Below are 20,931 nucleotides of genomic sequence, written 5' to 3'. Positions count from 1 at the left end.
CAAATTGTTTTGACGTTGTGTCGCTTTTTGATTTTAAAAATGCTAAGAGACAACGGGTTGAAAAGCCCCACATGAGACTGTGTGTGTGTGTTGGAGTGTATGTGTTGGCATAAGAATGTGTAGCTAGTGGAAAATGCTTTTTGTGCTCCCTTAAAGGCTTAAAAGCAGTCCTGCAATGCCTGCTTGGACAAAGAAAATGCGAGGGAAAATACTTTGGCCGAAAAAGTTTCATACAAAAATCAAATGGAATTTCCTCCAAGAACAACTTGCGAAAAGTATTGATTTTAAATAAATAGAACAAAAAGCAATACTTTTAAGTCCGAATTTTCTTTTCAAGACTGTCATACATTCAATATGTAATATAATTTTCTTAAAAAATATATGTTATTACATCTACATATATATTCCCTATCTATTCTTAATCCCTAAGGAATAGATAACATATATCTGTATTCAACTTTATGCCAGTATGGCAGTATTTTACAACTTTATTTCAATCCCAGCTTGCGAAGTAATTAAGCTCCTTAGACAAGATGCATTTGAATAAATTGAGTCTGCATTTCAACCCAAATAAATCCGCAAACTATTATCAACCAGAATCTCCATTATTCATAAAATTAGATAGATTGAGCATTGATTTGTTTAAGCTCAAGAAGTGCGATTTTAACAATTGCACTTGTAATTAAAAATAAACAAATTGCCCATCTTAAAATAGTGTTCGGATGCTGTGAAGTTTGAATTAATTAAGAGTTTAAATTGGGTTAATTTATTGCCAATCTCCAGCAGGTGGTTATAAAGCAATCGGCGTTGCACAGGATTGCCGCCTATGGCTGATTTATGTTTAATTAAATGGCCAAAGTTGTCTTGTACCCATGGTACTTCTTTTGAGTAGCTAAGGCTCTGAGAACTTTGCCACCTGTCGCTCAGGAGAAACAATAAAAACGGATGGCAAGCAGAGCGAGGGGACTAGGGGGGTGTGGAGAGAGCTGGACAGGCAGGAAATAAATTCAAACTTGTTTAATATGAAAATAGCGTGCAGGGAAAAATGTTGTTGTTATTCGTGCCCCTGTTCGCCACAGGGATTCTTGGCCCTAAGCGATTCGGGCCCTACAGTCCACACTCTTTCGGCCGCATTTCAGACTTGCAAGTTTGATGGGACTCGAGATGAAAATTGACAGACGGCTCGAGCGAGACGAGTCCTATACACAATATATACGAGTATATCACCGCAAGTGATGATATAATAATTATTCATGGCCAGCCGCACAGTAGTAACTCGCGGCCAATTTAAATGTTAATCAAATTAAGGTGCCCACCCGCTCCAATTAACCAGAAGCCGAGGCTTCTGTTACCCATGCTCCTTCACACGGGATATTTTCGGATTTCGATTTTTTCCCGTTTGCGTGCCAGTCCAATTTTTAATAATTTAATCCACTGCAATTGAGCGTCATGGCATGTATTTCAAGCCTAGACAGATTTATCGAAAACACAAACAAAGAGTACACATGCACCGGGCATGAAAGCTAAGAGTGTGGAAAAAAGGAGAGGCAAATATTTTTGCGCAAACATTGATTGGCAATCGCAGTGAATGGAGATGGGGTTGTAGGTTGGGGGGATCGGGGATTGGGGCTGGCTGGATGATGGGGCACTTCGCCATGCTGCATGTTAACACACACACTGTTACACACACACACAGATATTTGTAAATATTTCAATACAAGCCATCCGCCCACACTTCGCAATAAAGTCATGATTAACTACAACCGCACAATGGGATCAAATCGAACTTGAGGTGTATACTCAATGCTTAAATATGTGAATAAGAAAATATCTTAAACCAAACATTTATGTAATGTTTTCAATCTCGATCAACCACTCAAATGAAATCATACAAGTTTTCAAGGATTTAATTTTGGTTCCACTTAAGATCTTTTACAATAATTTCACAATATCTTAACACAATATTTCGCAACGGGTCCCATTGTGCGACTCACGCTTTTCGAGTGTGTGTCTTCAGCTCAATGGAAAAAGAGCGGAAAAGAAAAACAAAGGAGGTGAAAGGTGAAGTGCGGGGGGAGTGAAAAGTGGAAGGCAGAAGGACTTGTTTTATAAATGAAAATTCATTGAAAACTGATAGCGTGTGAAAAATAAACGAAACGAAACGAAAAGTCGGCAGAAATATGAAGTGTCACTGGTCGAAATGTATGGAATGACATGGATGCGCTACTAAAAATGCTATACCAGCAGTAACTCAACAAGTATTCATTTAATCAAACTGATGAATATATATGTATTTAAGTGCTCTCACATATTAATACTTTAATTTATTTGAAAAAATTCTTCTTGCCCAATAGTCAAGACTAGGCTTGTATACGATGAAATAAAAATATATTATAAATAACTGATAAGTTAGCCAAAGAGTATTGGAATGCCTACAGAATGCTCACTTTTTCGTAGAACTCTCTTTGATAACTCTTTTATATGCGAATTTATGTCAACTGCTGTTTGGCAAACTTTTCATTCAGCCAAGCTTTTTATGTCATACCATTTTTGCAGTGGCAATTAATGCCCCAAAGCCCAATTTGTTTGCCATTCGTAACTCGGATAGACACTAATTAAAACAAATTGACGGATTTGTAACCAAAGGTGTATGAAAAGTATTCACATATTGTCTAATCTCAAATTGAAAACCAGAATGAATATAGTTCGTAGGCTTATAAAGAAAAAGGCTATCATAGATGAAAGGCAAAAGGGTATCTGATAGTCAAATCACTCGACTACAGCATTCTCTCGAATGTTGTGAAGTGTGCCAGCAACATTTTAAAAACGATGGGTTCATAATTTAAATTTATTTATGCACTCTTGTCGCGAACCGCAATTTTGCGGGAAATAATATTTTAATTAGCCCAAATACCGACGGCGGGGGGGGGAGGTATTTCAGGGAAAAGAACGGCGAATATCAGAGTCCTGTGAACAACATTTTGTATGCATATCAGAAATAGCAATTACTGCCTGCCTGGCAACATTTTGCTGGCCCCAAAACCCGGTCCAACCATTATTCCGATTCCATTGCATGAAGAATGGCCCCATCGTCATTGGAGTCGGTGTGTCTGTGCACTGGAATGTTCAATGGTGCTGTGGCATTAACGTTCAAAAGTCAATTAGTGGTTTTTATAAATGTGATTAAATTAAGTGACAGTGTTGTTTACTGTTTTTCGATTTTTGGCTATTAGCTACATTTTTATTGGACTAACATTACTCCGCAAATTGGCTTAGCGGGGCACACAGGGGTTATATTGAACTTTAATTGGGCGAGGTAAATTGGAAAATTTCTCGACAACGGTCCATTTACACCTGGATGTGTATCACTGCGGACGTTGGCACATATAATAGCTGGCAATGTCTGTGTTTGTCCATCCGATATTCCGCCCACAAACTGCCCGTTCCTGGCTAGGTAATGGGTATCTGATAGTTGACTAGATCGCTCTCCATCTTTTCCTTTATTGAGGTAAAGGGTATGTACAATGTATTTTTAAGTCAGCCCACTTAGGGCCTAAAAAAATTGCCTTAGCGAAAAGATCGTAGATCCTTACGCTCGGCGAGCTATTGGTTTTAGTTTTCAACTAGCAATAATCGCAGCTCAGTTGCAACTTCATTGCTTGCGATGTTGCCACTGCACAAGGTTGTTGATGCCTCCCAATGCAAATGCTTAGCTCCTCTACGCGGAGTCTGCGAAAACAGTTTGGGAATTAGAAGCAAGGATCCATCAAAAGAAGTAGACAACTCGTTTGACCAGAGTGCCACCTTCTGAATCGAGTTGGTCAACCCTTAAATTCAGTTGCCAATTTCTAAGGATTTGCACCAGGTCACAGCATTGAGCATTGACCAAAACTGGAACTGGTCTTCTGGTCTTCCCAGCTATTGCATTTTTATGACCTTCGAAGGCGCTTTGCCCTGTTCGATGACGAGCATTGCCCGCATCGAAACCGCCACTCGGAGAGCCCTGGGGACCAACATAAAAAGGAATAGAAGGCAAATGGCAGTTGCAGTGAAAGGGTCAAGTGTTTGCCTGCGCTCGGCTCAGATACTTGGATTATGCGAGTTAAGCCGCTTGGCCGCAGCCGCCCAAATTGTAAGCGGCTTTAAGGTAGATGTCTGCCGATTTTCCCTTAAAGTTCAGAGCCACTCAGCACATCAGCATGCCAACCGAGACGGCCATGTCCTTCGAATTTTTGCACAACCAGAAGCCAGAAGCCAGGACGAAACTGAAAGCCGACGATTAACAAAGGACTCCGTTGGCCTGCGAAATGGACAAGCATTGCGCTTTGTAATTTAAATGGCTCTTTTATGGTGGCGGCCATAAAATGTACAAATAAGGGTTAATTATGTCCCGGTAGTTGACGCCAAGCATGCCAACATAAGATGCCCAAATTTGTGGGGTGCAATTGGGTCACGGGAATGTAAATAGGTGCGAGTTTAAACGAATTTTATGCTTCCCCAGCCAAATAAATGTATTTATTTTCTTATTCAGCTTTAAGTTGTTAAAGCAGATTATAAACTATTTTGTGATGGATTCCAATCCCCGTACGTGCTCTAAAAATTTGAATCTGTGGAAAGAGCAGAGCCCTTCATTAAATTGGGCTTATGGCATGAACTGCCTACAAATCAGTTAACGCACCACTTTCTCTGCGTCTGTCGAAAGTGACAGGCCCACCAGCTTATTAACCCTTGTCAGCAACGCCCCCGGGCAGCAAATCGCTAAACGGATGTTGGCCCTGTATACACGAGAAACATGGCCAACAAAAGCTCCCTTTTTTACCAAAAAAAATGGGGAGCGAAAAAGACGCCGTAAAAAGCAGACTCACTCGATTGCCTCATCGACGAACCGGAAACAATTGACTCGATTACCCGGCAAACAAAAACAACTTGCCAACATAAACATGACATACCAATAAAGGCAACAAAAAAGCAAAAAAACAAAAAAAGGACAACCAAACAGAAACCACACACAAAAACATTGTGGAAAGTGCAAAGAGTGCGTGTGAATGGATGTCGAATGTCCTGGAGGGGGGACTATGGGGTTAAATGTGGGTCGACCTCTGTTTAGTTTTCCGGAGTCCTTTGCACTGGATTTTCGCCCATCGGTCTAAGGACTTCTTTGACAGGGTTTTCTGCTCGCTTTGATTTGATTTGAATAAATGTGTTTGACTCCTCGCCCTTTATTTGAATTGTTTACACTGCTGCGAATGCCCAAACCACATTGAACTATTTGTGTTATTGTTATTTATGCCACAATTTTCACATTTTATTTTTTTGAGTTGGAAAAAACGTTTCTAAAAAACCGCAAACCGTTTTATTGTCTGTGTATTTTTTATTGCGGATGAAATATTAATTGGCATTTATGGGCCAGCATGCATTTTGCATACATATGCAAGGCGATTTGTGTTCTTGTCATGTTTTTCGCCAATGAAGTAAAATAATTTGTATTAGATAAAAAAAGTAAGTATGTGCATACGCATATTGTGTTAGCGTTTATCAATTATCTTCACCTTTATTAAATTTTATTATTTAGTATAAGTCATTATTATACCGTTACTCGTAGAATAACAGGTTATACTAGATTCGTTGAAAAGTATGTATAAAGTATATACATATATTCTTGATCAGGATCAATAGCCGAGTCGATCTGGCCATGTCCGTCCGTCTGTCCGTCCGTATGAACGTCAAGATCTCAGGAACTACAAAAGCTAGAAAGTTGAGATTAAGCATACAGACTCCAGAGACGTAGACTTTTAATATATTATTCATTTTTAATATACATTTTACATATGTATGTACCTTTAACCATGCACCCCGCTCCACGCACCCAATATTTCACATTTAGCTCGGCATATTTTTACCAGTAACTCGGTATATTTCTGTATATTTCCTATTTTCAGATAAACGTACATATATTCTTTAACGAACTATCTCTCGATTCTTAGAAATAAACAAGTCTTTCGCAAAGAACTTCCAAAGGATCCAATCTAAAATACCCTTATTCTAACCTAAATTGTATTTCACTGAATGTACGCAAGCCTTTCACTCCTCTACTTCTCAGTTCGCCTGCTCTTTTTTTTCTTTTTCGCACTGGAAGCACTTGTAATTTGCTCCAGCGATGAGTAACCCGTCGAGGTTGAATCGCGACTCTGTCGATAGGTGTGCAGGGGCTTTCTGGTCAGCCAGAAACGAATCACAAAGTAAAACTCTGCCTTCAGTGCCAGCATAGGTGGAATCTGAAATGGATTCGCATTTATCTATAAGTAAGTTGCCATGCAGGAAGTGAAGCTGCACACTCGTACCTTCTCCTTCACCGAAATGCGCTGCACGTGCCACAAAAACTCGGCGACACCGATCACAAGTGCAACGATCACGCCGACGATCAGCACCACGAAGAGTCCACTCAGCGAATCCATATCGAACTGGCCATCATCGATGGTCGGGAGATTCGAGTCGCAGATGCTCTCATTGCTGGTGAACCATTTGTTTCGCAGCTTGAAGAGCTCACCCCTCTCGCTGAGCCGTAGGATTCCCACGCTGAGATTGGAACGAAAGTCAGCGTCTGTTGGAAAATTTAATTGTAAAATACTTAAGAACGATCATTAATCGGAGTTACGTACTCAGCGGCACTGCAATGCCATAGTGCTTCTCGCCGAAACTTTCCCCGATCTGGGTCAGCTCGCAGTTGCGCTCCACGTAATACTGCAGATTGGTGGTCTCCATCAGGAAGGCGTAGGTTCCCTTGCTCAGCTTCACCCGATCCACGCCCTCCTCGTTGTTCTTGGTGAAGGCATCCGGCTTGAAGGACAACATCTTGTTCCACGCCATCCGGTTTTCAGTGTCGTTCGATTCGGAGAAGTACACCGACGTAGCGCCGCCACGAATGGTGCCAAACTGCACCTTGTTCTGGTCGACCAAATCGTGCAGGGAGCCTATATCGCCAGCAATCTTCGAGGAGGTTATAAAGGCGGCCAACTTGGCTATGTAAGTCTGGGAGATTAGCAGGGCAAAGATCCACCAAAAGGCTGTCAGCAAACGCATTGGAAGGCCCCTAAATGGAATGGTAAGTTTGGATTATTACACATCATACTCTTGCTAAGATCTAGGATCTTTCACTTGCCTGGGCAAAAGATCGCAGCCTTGATTGAGTATGGAGCCCAACACTAGCCACATGGTGTTACTCAGATGCCAGATGTTCAGCCGCTCCAGTTCGCGATTCACATTCTCCACTGGCTGCTCCCACTCGAATTGGTCTATGCGACCGGTGAAAATCAAGGCAAAGGCCGTGATCATCATCGCAATCATTACGAATAGCCAAACTTCGGCATTATACGGATTGAGGAATGCGTATATATCGGCCTTCGGTGGGGGCTCCTTGTACGAGAGAATACTTATGCCCAGCTGCATGAAGGGCACAGTGAAATCCACCACCGACCGACGCGCCTGAGTTATGGTCAAGTCGCAGATTCCAATTTGAGCATTCTATTAAGAAAGAGAAGGATTCAACAAAAAATTATTAAAAATATTAGAATGTGCAATATGATATGTTTAAATAGAATCACATTTTTAAAATATAGTTTAATTCTTACATTATCAATCAGTTGCCGGATTATACCATCCCACTCATCTGTGTTCGCATCGTAGCTTCCATACTTATTATCCCTAACTGGCTCGAAGTTGAAATCGAACTTGCACTCTTGGGCCAACAAGTAAATCAAGTCCACGGCATAGCCCTCAAAACGTTCGTTTCCCTCGAAGTGGACTCCTTCGGGCTCCTCACTAGAAGAAAGTCAAGATTTGTATACCAATTTAAATAATAATAGGATAGACTAAATGAGTCTCCTTTTAAACTAACCGCCAGCTGAAGTAGGGCTTGCCCACCCGAGTGGCCACTGTGTATTTGATGGGTTTTTGGGAGAAGTCCTCTTTGGTTTGGAGTCTTTTCTGTTTAAGAGCTTGCGTTGAGTTCTCCCTCAGTTTTTCAAAGTCCACAAGCTGAAACTCCTTGTTCCATACGTGAGTTACGCGATCAATGATGGGGTTGTAAACTTCTAGATTAAAATCCTCTCGCTGACCTTCGGCATTTATCTGTAGTCTTTGCGTTTTGAACGGTGGTTTTGCCAACTTTGGGGAAATCTGAAAAACATCTCAACAAAGTTAATATATATTGAAATTGCCAAATAGCTTTCTGAGCATTGCTAAAACTGTACATGTCCGTTCGTTTGTCCGTTTGTCCGACTGTCCGTATAAATGAAAATCCTTTTTTTTAAGAACTCGCCTGTTTCATTTGCTCCACCAGACGCGGTCCCGGTTGCCAGAAGCCTCGTCCGCAGCTAAAGTTGGGTATGTAAAACCCAGGAAGCTGACTTATTTCCAAGAGAGCATTGTAGAACAGCACGACAGAATCATACACGAGCTGGCTTCCCAGTGAAGAAAACTATAAAAACAAAGGGAAAATGAGCACAGCATTTGGCCACTTATAATCAGCGATTCTACCCGGGTATCCACACTGTTGTCAAACACATCTATTTCATCGTGAACCGGCGGTGGCACATAGGTTCGTATCCGGACAGCCGCCACCGAGACGGTGAATTCCCTGGAGTAGAATTGATCAATGCCGCTCATGTGTGTGTCCAAGTTCGTTAAAAATAAATGCTGTTGATTTGGACAATGATCAAACTTAGTACTTTGGGTTTAGACAATGCTTTCAGTACTCACATTAAATGAACCAGTCATGTTGTATCCAATCGAGGCATTGACTACGTCCACCAAAATGTCGGACGGACAGTCCAGAAGGACAAACTTTTCACGAGCGTCGTTGATGCGCTTCCACAGAATCCTGTAATCATCTCCTCGCTCGAATTCCTGCATCTTGATCCCTGCTTTGTGGAGCTGCTTCCATGCTAGGACGTGCTGCAGGCGAATGAGGTCTTCGTGGGGAAGGATATGTTAGCATAATCTGGATGGTTAAAAGGGCTTATACCACTATACTACGGAGGCAAGGGTTAGAAGTAAAGCATTGGACTGGAATACAAATGTTATAGAGCTTAGTTTAGATAGAATTATTTTTAGATATATCTAAATGTAATAAAAACTTCTGTAATGATAGTATTTATATTAGTTTTTAGCTTTGCACATTAAGAAGTTAAGTTCTAACAATACATATCGATGATGATAGGTAGCAATACATACGGGAACTCCTCTCGTAGGCTATGGTAAAGGACTTCCAGTCGAAGCTCTTGCTAGCCAGGATATCTGAGAGGGCGGCGGACAGGAAGAGCTCCATGGGAGCCACATTGACGGTGAGCTGGTGGTTCATCCGCTCCCTGCTCGACTGCTGCGGATGCCAATCGAACTGCAGATGCGGTATACCCGTCATATTGCACAGTACCTCGACAATGTCTATGGGTGAAAGAGAGAGAGAGAGAAAAGGAGAAAGAGAGAGTGTGGAGGTGTTTATTTTTGTTTAGAAAGATCGGGGGAACGAGCAGAACGCACAACGAAAGTGGCGATCAAAACACAAAGAGCACTAGGCAAACAAAAAACGCGGTGATTTCTGTTGGCTCTGCTCCAAATGGTCCCCAACCACCGGACGCTTTATTTACTGCAAAAATATTTGGATCCAACACTGGCTAGCCCAATTTTATGACCGAATTGTGTGAGTGTGTTTTTGGGTATTTTGAAGAATCATTAACGAGGTTGACGAGCCTTTAGAAGATCTCCTCTGATCTCCTCAGATCTCCGCTCGCTGCTCTTTCTCCATTTGTGTTCTCATTAATGGATTCGTATACGTACATGCAGCTAGACAATATTTTATGACGCCGAACCATATGATTCGATTTAAAAATAATACGAGTATATCCCATAGGGTATACGAAGGAAAATGAGACCTACCGCTGTTTGTCTTTGAACTTGGTCCGAAAATAGCAGCCACACCACTTCCAATCAACTCGCAAGCTAAGGCAGTAAGATTTATAGGGTTAATTGTGCACTACTTCCGCACCGGACAGGACTCACAAATATCCTGCAGGACAATGCTGTCGTCAACGGTCACATAGCGCTTGATTGCCTCCAGTTTCAGAGCGCCATTTACTGCATTCACTTCCTCAAGTGCCGCACTAAATGCGTCGGCCAACTTTATTTCCGTGTCAAAGAAAATGGCTCCTAAACGAAATCAGTCCGTACATTTTGGATATGCCCACCGTACTCTTGAGTTATCAACCAACCGATTTTGACCACTAAGACATCTTCATTGGCGCCACTGGATAATGCTAGTGCCAGAAGAACCAGGAACTGTAGACCGTGCATTGTTCCAACTTTAATCGAATCACAATACGGCAACTCAGAACGCACTAAAGCAGATATATTTTTCTAGCGCGCAGCGAAATAATTCCGACCCAGAATTCGGCCAGTTCCGGGCACCGCTCCACGAGCACTGACAATCACAAAAAATGTATATTTTTTAGAGCTCCGCCACGAGCGATCTCTTCGAGACTTACTACGTCATGGAGAACAGCAGCCACTGTGGGTGGAAGGAGCGCACCGGAGTCCGATTTGTTCTCCGGATTCCACGCACGCCCAGAAGAGCAGCCACCACATGTCTAGACTCTAGACTGTAGAGTCTACACTCTAGAGTCTATACTCTTTAATCTTAAATTAAGACCATGCAGACACGAGTATTAGCTGGAAATGGACCAGTAAATGAAAACTAAATGTGCCCTAAAATTAGGCAATCCCACGCCACTTTCAAGAGTATGTATAGAATATAATTTCACAATTAACTGAATATGCAAACACAAAACTTATTTTTTATGATATTTGTAAGGAAAATCATTTATTGTCCGCTATTAAAACATTAGAGCCAACTGAAAATTGTACTAAACTAATTTTAATTTTGACATTGCGTACTTTTTCAAAATGATGGGGTAATTAATCATTTCATTGAAGGTTTCCACCCCGTAAATCTCCAGAACATTCAACATTCAATATACCCAAATGCGCTTTCTGTGTCCTAAAATAGTTCTACAAATATAGCACACAAAATATATGTGGACACCATGGAGTGCCTCATTTCGTACAAGACTCTTTAATGAAATGCCAAAGTAGAAGACGTCAATCGTCCAATTTTCCGACCGCCTAGCTGACCGTCCTGCTGCGTGACTTTTCCTTGGAGCTGCGCCTGGAACCGGACGACCTCCTGGACGAAGACTTGTCTCTGCTGCTGGAGATCCTCATTGGCTTCCGGCGGACCCAGAACTTCAGGGCAAAGGTGAGCTCCGCCTTGAAGGCCTGCCACGGCGTCACTCGCTCCTCCACCGCCACATTCTGCACGTTCCACAGAAACTCAAAGATGCCCAGGATCACGCCGGTGAGGACGCCACCGGCCAGAACAAGGAACACGCCGCCCAACTCAACGATGGACAACTCGTCGCCGTCCACCTCGTGGTAGGTGTCACAAGTGACATTGTGGTTCTTCCACCACTTGTTCTTCATCTTCTGCAGGTCGCCCCTTTCGCTCAGCTGGAGAATGGACACGCTGAGGTTGGTCCGGTAATCCGAGCCTGATTGAGATGGAAGATCGATATCCGTATTCACTGTACTCCCGGCATAGCTACTCACCCAGGGGCACGGCCAGGCCGTAGTGCTTCTCCCCGATCTGCTCGCCAATCTGGGTGAGGTCGCAGTTCCGTTCGATGTTGTAGGTCATGCTGGTGGTCTCCATGAGGAAGGCGTACTCGCCCTTCTCCTTGCGCACACGTGCCACTCCCTCTTTGTTGGTGCTGGTGAAGGCCGACGGGTTGAAGTCCTTCATCTGGTTCCAGGCACGCTGGTAGTCCGTGTCATTCGACTCCGAGAAGAACAACGAGGTGCTGCCGCCCCGCATGCTGCCGAAGTGCACCTTGTCCTGTTCGATGAGGTCCTGCAGGCTGTTTATGCTGCTCTGCCACTTGTCGCTGGTCAAGAAGGCGGCCAAGTTGGCCGTGTAGGTACTGAGCATCATCAGGGCAAAGAACCACCACATGCCAGTGAGTATACGCATGTGTGGGCCTCTGTGAGTGTGAATAGTTTACATTTTGATACCTATTAAAATATTATATTTATAGTGTGAGACCTTGGGAGAATGTCGCAGCCCTGTTGCATGATGGAGCCCACCATCAGCCAGGTCGAGTTGTTCACATTCCAGATATTCTCCAGCTCATCTGGATCCTGAATGGCGGGATTAGGAGGCAACCATTCGCGATACGAAAGCCTGTAAATAAGTCAATTAAGCTTCGAGACAGATCCAATCTAATCTAATCCCACCTGGCGATGAAAACGAAAGCCAAAGTCATTATCAACTGGGCAAAGATCATGTAGATCCAGACCTCGACGGCGAAGGGTTTTAGGAAGGCAAACTGGTTCTTCGGTGCCGGAGGACTCTTGTAGTGCAGAATGCTAATGCCCAACTGCATGAAGGGCACCGTGAAGTCCACCACAGAACGCCGCATTTGGGTGATGGTCAAATCGCAAATGCCAATTTGGGCGTGCTGCATATGTAAGATGCAAATATCAAGTGGAGTTACAATTACTTCTGGTGGAACCTACGTGGTCTATCAGTTTCCGGATGATCCCATCCCACTGCTTCGTCTCCGGGTTGTACTTGCCATTGCCGTCAACGAGCATGAACTCGTAATCGAACTCCAGCAGCTCGGAAAGCTTGATAATGAGATCCACGGCATAGCCCTCGTACTTTTCCTTGCCTCTAAAGTTCTCGTGGTCCTCCCTAAAGGAATTGAGAAAGGCTGTAGACTGCGGAAAACAGAATGACCGCTTTAAATACCAACTTCATCATGAAGTAGGGCTCCTCGAAGTGCGTTACCACGTTGTACAACTTGCGCTGCACCGAGAAATCCTGAGTGCTGCCGCCACTTTCCATTTCCAGCGTGAAACGACGCTTCTTTATTCCGTTGTCCGGTGACCAGACCATCAATGGTTCGTTCACGGTTGGCTTGTAGATCTCCAGGTTGAACTCGGTCCGCTGTCCGTTCTCGTCCAGCTTCATGTTCTCGGTCTTGAAGTGCGGCTCCACATCGTCCTCGGAAATGGTCTTCATCTCGTTGACGATAAATGCTCCCAGCATCCATGGAGACGGACTGCCGCAGTGGCGATTGGGCGGATTGAAGGGCTGCATGGCAGCCAGTACATTTCGGGCAGAACTGGCGAACAGGACCACAGCGTCGTAGATGAGAATGGGCAACATGGTTTGGTCGCCCAATATGTGCTGTGGAGTACGCTAGATTAGATCCAAGCCGGCAGTCACTTGGCTTGACTCCACTTACATCCACTTTGGTAAGCCGCGTCTTCTTTCGCTCGAATGGATTGGCGTCGACCACTTTCATGCGCACCGAGGTTATGTTGGCCTTGAAGTCCTCATTGTAAATATGCCTCAGACCCGAGCTGTGCGTGTCCAGATGGGTGAGAAACCAGTTCTAAAGATAAGTGACTCATTATCCGTTGGCTCGCTTTCGTAAATGAGGTTATACCCTAAATGGTCCCTGCAGCTTAAAGTCTATGGATACTTGAAGCAGCTTATTCAGGGTCTTCGGCTCGCAGTCCAAAATGATGCGCTGTTCGTGGAAGGTCTCGTCGGTTTCCTTCCACAATATCCTGTAGTCATCCGCGTAGTCCGCCAAGTTGCGCAGCTTGATGTAGTCACTGTTCACAGCCTGGATGTTCATCAGATCCTGCAGGCGCGCCAGACCTACGATATATATTCGATTCATATTTGTAAAGGAAAGTGAAAGGCACTACTTACCCTCCGGAGTGTCATAGACCAGGGTGAAGGTGCGCCACTCGTAGTTGGTTTTGACGATCTCGAAGTAGGCACGCGACAATACGGCGAGGGAGGGTGCCACATTGACGGACATCTGGTGGTTGAGTTGCTCCTGGCGCGTGGCCTCCAGCTTCAGATCATACTCAATGTGTGGAATGCCGGTCGCGTTCGCGATTTGCGCAACAATATCTGCCACGGAAGGGGGAACCGTCACATCGCATCGAACATATGTTTCGGGCCATGCCCGCACTCTGTGTGCGTTGCTTACCACTAGCTGCCTTTGAACTTGGTCCGAAAATAGCCGCAACGCCATTGGAAATGAGTTCACATGCTACACACGGAAGATGAATTTCTCGTAACTCGTAACTTTTCCTCTCCCACAACCAAGCGTATTTACTTACTAATCTGCTGCAGAAGAAAGCTGTCGTTGGTGGGCATAAAGCGCTTGATGGTCACGAATCGCAGCTCCGAGAACTTCATGTTGTTCACCTCACGGAATGCCTGATCGAAGCTGAGCTCGATGTCCTTCTCATTCTCGTAGAAAATGGCACCTTCGAGGGCGAAACGTTGAGCGATCGCCATCACTAACTGATCAATTGAGGAACCTACCCACTGTGATTTCATTGCGCCCGTCGCCGCCGAGGGCGAAACTGAACTCCAGAAATCCGATGGTGATTATAAATGCATAGATGGCGACTGGACAAAGGCGCATTTTTGCTGGCTCCAAATTTCCGTTTACCTCAACACACTCGAAACTAATTGAATATTCTAAATGCAGCAGCCATTTCGTGTTCACTTCCCAACTGCATATGTACAAATCTATATCTACAGCCGCAGATATCCACACACAGACTGCCACAAAAAACTGAAATGAAACGAAACGAGCAGATACAAAGTGCCGTCCTCTTCACAATTTATTTACACGCAACGGAAGCAGCCAGTCTTGGAGCGCTTCGCACGGCTACTGACTGCCGGAACTCAGTGGCACGGCCAAGAATGGGATCTCAGCCGGGGGAATCGCTCTCCAGTCCGTCCGCCGCGAGAGTCCGTCCCACACGTCGTATACGCAACGTCGCAGCAATGCTCTCGCGCATTTCCTTGCGACGCTTGTCCATGACGTCGGCGGCATCAGTCAGTCTGGCGATTGTTTATCCCCTCATGATCGCGATCTTGTTTTGATTTCTATAATGCTTTGATTGCGCTTTGTGGAGTGTTTTGCTGCTCGTAGCCGGGAGAATCTCTTTGATGCACGGTTGAACTGATGCACTATTTGTGGCAATCAGAATTTGTGTTTCGATTATAATGCGATCTGGCAGCAGTCACATCATTCGCCGTATATGATGGTCGTATACGACAGTCGAGCCGTGTTTCGGCGATTCTATAAATTTGCACAGCGGATGCTCCTCGGTTATGTATTTCTCTATGCTCAGCATCGAGCCGTCGCCCTTGTGCGAGAAACACAAGCCCTTGACGGCATCCGGGATCACCTTGTAGTTGTCCGAGTCGTTGGAGAACACCCGGCCATTGCTCCAGGTGATGAAGCTCAGGTCCTGATGATTGGGCTCCAGCCGGCGGCGCCCGGCGAAGATATCTGCCCACGGGTGGGACTTGGAGCCTGCGGCCTTGAACCTGCGCAAACTCTGCTCGAAATCGATGTAGCCGGACACATTAAAGCCCTTGGAATCACGGGTGCTCACGAATACGATGGTCTGGGTATTCCATAATGGGAAATTAGAAAAAATTATGTAACTACGAGTTTAATAATGAATACCCTACCGAAATGGTTTTGGTTACATTCAGCTTTTCGCGCTCGACAAGTGCCATTAACAGTGGATCGCTGGTGACACTGTCGCTGAAATTGAAGCACGCGCCCAGTGGAGAGAAGTGCACCTCGTGGAACTGGCTGGGCGTCATCACGACTGCTCCCACTGCTGCCCGCAAGGGGACTAGTTGGTGTATGACATTATCGTTGGGCAGATACCGCTTGTCCTCCAGCTTGACAAACGAATTCAAATATTGGTCGTAGGCGGTGTCCAGCTTTCGCAAAATTTCCAGCGCAAAATGATGCTGCTTTTCGGCTCGATGTTCTTTAGAAGCTGTGTTCTTTCTTTGCGAGTCCTCCATTTCGTGACTAATTATAAAAGTAATCTTGTATCCCTGTGTATGTTTTGACAGCCAAACAAAATGTAAATAAATAGAATAACAAACTCTGACACTAGCACACGACAAATACACTCTTTTTAATAAAACACTCACACTCGAAGGGGCTTTTTTCCTGAACCACACGAAGAGCAAGTGTATGCTCTTGGCTGAAGTCCATCGACACCAGCAGCAGGATTAGGATGGGCGCACAGGGAAAGAACGTGGACTTCAGCGTATTGGAGTTTGACAACTACACTGACTACATCTCCTCGTTCGCCACCGTCACGGACCACAGGTATTTGAGCAATGAGAGCACGATCAAGACCATCGTCCAGCTGGGCTACCGCACCACTAAGATACCCTATACCGCGGAGGAGTATGTGAAAAGGGTTGACTTAGCCCTGGAGGCCATTAGGCCGAAAATGGCGCACGTGGGCCTGTTCAGCGATCTCCTGTCGCCGACTAACACGGACCCAGTGCTCCTGGAGTTCAAGGCCCGCGAGCTGCTCAACTTGAACAAGATTCTTTCGGTTAGTTCGAGTCGGTTAGTTCTTAGCTGATACCCACTACTTGTGTATAAATGCATTTCAGACAATCGTGTTTACCTCGTACGTGCACGTGGACGGCTCGGAGATCTCCGGCTACATAGACCTGGACATGAGCTGGCGCAACTGCTACCGCGAGGCGATCAAGCACACGGACTGGCGGGGAGTCTTCCAAGGTCGCTCGCGCCTGAAGCCCATGCCCCACCACCTGAGCTACTCGAATCCCAGGTATAACATGGTCAAGTACACGGACAGCGACAACTTCCAGGTGATGCACGACCACCGCTTTGGACTGATGTTCATGCATCGCGGTGATCACAAAATGATTTCGGTCGGCGGCCAGCACAATATCTACGTGAGAAACGCCAAGCGATCCATGGTCTACTCACCCAAGTTCGGGTATGTTGTCTTCTACGATCACTTCGTGCGCAAGAAGGTGTAGTGCGTGGAGATGAGGCCAAAGAGGTCCGTATCAAAATTGTAACTAAGTTGCATGTTTAAAATATAGCACATGTAAAGTTCCCAAAAACCAACACATATAAAAAGTTTGAAATACAATAACTGCATTATTTGTAATGGATATCAGATAGTCGAGGCCCTTGAAAAGTTGTTTAGAGATGAAATAAGAAACTGTGTATTGTGTGAAGATACTTATTTTTAATATTTCTTAATCTTATCAGAGTATATGTACAATTACAACAAGAATAACGACTAAATTAACTAAGACTTAGTAAATTATAATACTGAATTAATCGATGACAATGATGTCCGTGTGATCCTGGGCATCCAAATCAACCTGCTCCTGCTCCTCGACCTCCGGATGCGGATGCCAGTACTTGAGCTTGTTCTTGTTGCTGGGCTTCTTGGAGGAGATCAGGGTGCGTCGTTTCAGGCGCTTTAGCTTCTTTTTCTCCCGCTTCTTCATCTTCTCCTGGGCGAACTCCAGAATGGTGCCCCTCAGTTCCATTCGGTAGTTCTTCAGGTGGCTCAGTTCCTGGGCCAATGGATCGTCAGCAGTGGGAGCTCGGTTCTCCTCATCATCCTCATCCGAGTACAAGGATGCAAAGTCGGTCCAGGACTCGTTGGTTTCGCCCACGGGTTGCCTTTGCAACTTGAGCAGCTCCTCGGTGAGCACGAGCTTGGATGTGGCCCACTTCATCAACTGGTGCTTCTTGCAGCCCATTTGCTGCCGATAGCTGAACAAATGAAAGGACAAATTTGGCACAATCTCCTGCGGCTCCACCACTCCCACTGGCTTCAGCGTCTCCTGCTCCTTTTCAGTGACGATCGGAGTGGGCGTGGTGTTTGTGGCACGTGCCTCTGAGCAGGACACCTTGCGATCCATTACGTTGCCCATGTTGTTGCCGATCTGAAGGCTGGATTCTCTCTGACAGCTGCAATCTCCCAACTCTCTGTCTTATATGCAACACCGAACAGGGGTTTTTGTAACAAGGGCTTTTACCTGGAGAGGAGCTTTACCTGTCCTCAAATTTGGGCCACTTTCTTGTCCGATTGGCTCGGTCCAAATGCTTCGCTGTTTATGGCCCAAACACCTGGACTGGATTAGCACAAAGTTGACAAAGTTATAATTCCCGTTTCGGGATTTCTTCTTATAGACTTCCCAAAAGAGACACGTTGGCTAATTACCTGCTTACCTTCGATAATTTCCCTGTTTCAGGTATTAGCTGTTTGCAATATCCTTCAAGTCCTTCGCGTTACTTTATATTCTTATAGTCCTCTTAGCTTTCTGTCCGTGACTGATGATATTTGATTGCCCGATTGACTGAGTTTTCTTACCTAACCTCAGTTAAAAAGTGAAAGGTTAGATTTAGCAGAACGAAATATTTGACTGAACCCGAAATTCTGATGAATCAAATTATTTTGTAAAATTAGTCAATTTGTTCAAGAAATATCTGCTAGCCAGATGACAACACACGAAACTCATGTAAACTAACGTCCAATTTGGCCAACACTTTTTGCACATTCTATTAGCCAACACTTTTGTTTGGCCTATTTGGCCAGTCAAGTAGGAAAATATATTTAGTAATAAACATAAACAAAATATATAAGTAATATCCTGATAATAATATAATATAACTATATTTAAATTATAATATAATATAATTAGTAGGGTAAGGGGATATTACAAGCTTGAAGGACCGGTAATTAAAAACTTTTTCTTTTCCCATAATTTAAATTAAAGTCTTCTTAACAATATGAATATAAGTCCGATTTAATATTACGTAACATATAACTAATAGATCTTAACCTCACTCTTAATATAACTTATGAATTGAATAACTTCTAGAGTAATAGGACTTACAGTCTATATACGATTTACATATCATAGCCCTAAGAATTTTCTTTCTCTTCATCGATTTATTAAAAGGGTATACTAGATTCGTTGAAAAGTATGTAAAAGGGAGAATGAAGCGTTTCCGACCATATAAAGTATATATATTCTTGATCAGGATCAATAGCCAAGTCAATCTGGCCGTGTCCGTCTGTCCGTCCGTATGAACGTCGAGATCTCAGGAACTATAAAAGCTAGAAAGTTGAGATTCAGCATGCACACTCCAGAGACATAGAAGCAGCGCAAGTTTGTCGATTCATGTTGCCACGCCCACTCTAACGCCCACAAACCGCCCAAAACTTCCACGCCCACACTTTTGAAAAATGTTTTGATATTTTTTCATTTTTGTATTAGTCTTGTAAATTTCTATCGATTTGCCGAAAACCACGTCGACTCTAACGCCCACAAACCGCCAAAAACATTCAGTGCTAAAAACTCTCCTTCGCACTTCAAATAGCTGAGTAACAAGTATGAGATAGTCGAGGAACTCGACTATAGTGTTCTCTCTTGTTTTTTTGACTCATTTTATTTCAGAATCGTTAAAGGTTTAAGTAAACTACATACAAATTATGTTTACAATACAAACTACCAATAATGTTTTCCTAATTTTTTTGCCAAAAGTAAAATACTGCATAGTTACCACATAGAAGTACGAGTTATGCCTGCACATTAGCGAAATAAATCCTAACAGCTACAATTCCTATTGTTACCTGGCTTTTCTTAGGGAAACTGCAAATTGGCAGGCAATTCTGAGATCTAAAAGACCATCTGTCGCATTCCAGGTACAAAATCGGACATTCGAATTTAAAGCTTCAAAAAAACCCATCCTTTGGCCTGCCGAAAATCACAATCAGCTCAGAACACCACCCACATTGACTACCTGTCGCACTATATAAGCCAACCAAATCAACCACATCATTATCACTCACACTCCAACCGCCGATAAACATGGACCAGTCCACGAACTCCAAGAAGCTGATGATGTTCCGCACTCCCAACGAGGAGGAGGCTCTCAAGAACCAGATCTTCATCTTCAACTCGCCCATCGACTACAAGGACCAGCAGCTGATTGTGTACCAAAAACCCGGCATCCTCACCGGAGACCAAGACTACGGCTACTGTGTGGTGTACAAGCGGGATCACTACGTGTTCAATAACCCGCCCAACTTCAAGAGTCCCACGAAGAGGAGCTTCCTCAACGAGTGCATCCGCCAGTTGTATCTGATGAACGGCATGGGCCACAAGATGTACTGGAGGACCACCAGTGCGATGGCACTGAGCACACCCGGCGAGGTGTGGCACCAGGTGAACAGTTGCCTGCTCCCAGAGCGACTGACGCCCCAGAAGGAGAGCCTGAAGCGGGTGAAGAGGCAACTTTTCCGGGATCCCCGAGCAGATCGCAAGAACCCGAAGCCACTCAAGGGCAAATGCTGGGGCACACAAGTCTTCTGCTTCAAATCGATGCGAGAGAAGATTGGCAGGAAGTACATCCGCAGGGGCTATCTGACCATTGCTCGCCGAGAAGCCCTACAAGAGATGATCCGGGAGCACTTGGCCCGTGAAATGGTCTGCACTCCGGCCGCCTGCAGAACGGTGATCAGTGCCTCCGACGGCATCTTCAATGTGAATGCCGGCGTCATCGGTGACATCTGCAGCTACCACAGCCACGTGGCGCGTCATCAGCCCGTCGTGGAACGTCGCCTTACGGCCGGAGAAGCCCGTCTCCGGAACGACGAGGCCTGTCTTCTGACTCAGAGGGCCAAGCGACTGGAGGCCATGTTCATACACGAACAGGTGCGACGGGCCGTCCAGAACCATCAGCTCATCCTGGAGGAATCGGTGCGATCCATTTACTATGCCAAGGAGCTCTTCCGCCTCATTGAGGATCACGAGGAGTTCGTCTACACGGACAACAAGATTCTGGCCAGAAGCTGATGGGCATAGCCAATACTTTTATACCCTTTAATGTATTATTTGTAATTATATTTGTAATTAGAGAAAATTTAGAGAATAAAATGAAATCCACAACATTAACCAAT

At 44.6% G+C, this 20,931-nt stretch overlaps 6 protein-coding genes and 1 non-coding gene across 9 annotated transcripts; 2 read left to right on the top strand and 5 right to left on the bottom strand.

The window, feature by feature from the left end:
- Positions 1 to 3,541: 3,541 nt before the first annotated feature.
- On the bottom strand, positions 3,542 to 3,685 carry LOC122611998. Its single transcript, XR_006325571.1, has one exon. It is a non-coding gene; the product is annotated as a U4 spliceosomal RNA (small nuclear RNA).
- A 2,404-nt stretch (positions 3,686 to 6,089) lies between these two features.
- Positions 6,090 to 10,347, bottom strand: LOC122626468 (glutamate receptor ionotropic, kainate 2). Its single transcript, XM_043806742.1, has 13 exons — positions 10,266 to 10,347; positions 10,057 to 10,203; positions 9,934 to 9,996; positions 9,232 to 9,441; positions 8,758 to 8,969; positions 8,536 to 8,694; positions 8,318 to 8,476; positions 7,895 to 8,175; positions 7,629 to 7,818; positions 7,160 to 7,521; positions 6,660 to 7,090; positions 6,342 to 6,601; positions 6,090 to 6,275 (listed from the first exon to the last, which is right to left on the bottom strand). Exons 1-13 carry the CDS (start codon positions 10,345 to 10,347, stop codon positions 6,090 to 6,092), a joined length of 2,742 nt encoding a protein of 913 aa, XP_043662677.1.
- Positions 10,348 to 10,976: 629 nt separating this feature from the next.
- On the bottom strand, positions 10,977 to 14,879 carry LOC122612160 (glutamate receptor ionotropic, kainate 2). Its single transcript, XM_043785595.1, has 13 exons — positions 14,775 to 14,879; positions 14,462 to 14,717; positions 14,254 to 14,403; positions 14,121 to 14,183; positions 13,835 to 14,041; positions 13,563 to 13,780; positions 13,359 to 13,508; positions 12,864 to 13,300; positions 12,625 to 12,802; positions 12,343 to 12,566; positions 12,152 to 12,289; positions 11,659 to 12,089; positions 10,977 to 11,600 (listed from the first exon to the last, which is right to left on the bottom strand). Exons 2-13 carry the CDS (start codon positions 14,562 to 14,564, stop codon positions 11,176 to 11,178), a joined length of 2,724 nt encoding a protein of 907 aa, XP_043641530.1. The 5' UTR covers positions 14,565 to 14,717; positions 14,775 to 14,879; the 3' UTR covers positions 10,977 to 11,175.
- On the bottom strand, positions 14,744 to 16,054 carry LOC122612170 (cilia- and flagella-associated protein 299). Its single transcript, XM_043785607.1, has 2 exons — positions 15,629 to 16,054; positions 14,744 to 15,561 (listed from the first exon to the last, which is right to left on the bottom strand). The coding sequence occupies exons 1-2, from the start codon at positions 15,974 to 15,976 to the stop codon at positions 15,172 to 15,174; spliced, it is 738 nt and encodes a 245-aa protein (XP_043641542.1). The 5' UTR covers positions 15,977 to 16,054; the 3' UTR covers positions 14,744 to 15,171.
- On the top strand, positions 16,051 to 17,097 carry LOC122612175 (cilia- and flagella-associated protein 299). The gene is made up of 2 exons (XM_043785619.1): positions 16,051 to 16,524; positions 16,586 to 17,097. Exons 1-2 carry the CDS (start codon positions 16,195 to 16,197, stop codon positions 16,979 to 16,981), a joined length of 726 nt encoding a protein of 241 aa, XP_043641554.1. The 5' UTR covers positions 16,051 to 16,194; the 3' UTR covers positions 16,982 to 17,097.
- A 159-nt stretch (positions 17,098 to 17,256) lies between these two features.
- Positions 17,257 to 18,398, bottom strand: LOC122626417. 3 transcript variants are annotated; one of them, XM_043806673.1, is made up of 3 exons: positions 18,195 to 18,398; positions 18,002 to 18,097; positions 17,257 to 17,933 (listed from the first exon to the last, which is right to left on the bottom strand). In XM_043806673.1, exon 3 carries the CDS (start codon positions 17,894 to 17,896, stop codon positions 17,288 to 17,290), a length of 609 nt encoding a protein of 202 aa, XP_043662608.1. In that variant the 5' UTR covers positions 17,897 to 17,933; positions 18,002 to 18,097; positions 18,195 to 18,398; the 3' UTR covers positions 17,257 to 17,287. The 3 variants fall into 3 exon arrangements, with proteins under 3 accessions (XP_043662608.1, XP_043662606.1, XP_043662607.1); XM_043806671.1 differs by having other exon boundaries at positions 17,257 to 18,097; XM_043806672.1 differs by having other exon boundaries at positions 17,257 to 18,092.
- Positions 18,399 to 18,635: 237 nt separating this feature from the next.
- LOC122626562 lies at positions 18,636 to 20,835 on the top strand. Its single transcript, XM_043806871.1, has 2 exons — positions 18,636 to 18,701; positions 19,675 to 20,835. The coding sequence occupies exon 2, from the start codon at positions 19,841 to 19,843 to the stop codon at positions 20,825 to 20,827; it is 987 nt and encodes a 328-aa protein (XP_043662806.1). The 5' UTR covers positions 18,636 to 18,701; positions 19,675 to 19,840; the 3' UTR covers positions 20,828 to 20,835.
- Positions 20,836 to 20,931: the final 96 nt, after the last annotated feature.

This window comes from Drosophila teissieri, chromosome 2L (assembly GCF_016746235.2).
Source record: "Drosophila teissieri strain GT53w chromosome 2L, Prin_Dtei_1.1, whole genome shotgun sequence".
In the NCBI taxonomy this organism is placed as follows: Eukaryota; Metazoa; Arthropoda; class Insecta; order Diptera; family Drosophilidae; genus Drosophila; species Drosophila teissieri.
The sequence above is the reverse complement of the archived record's forward strand: the minus strand, read 5'-3'. Positions and strand labels throughout refer to the sequence as shown.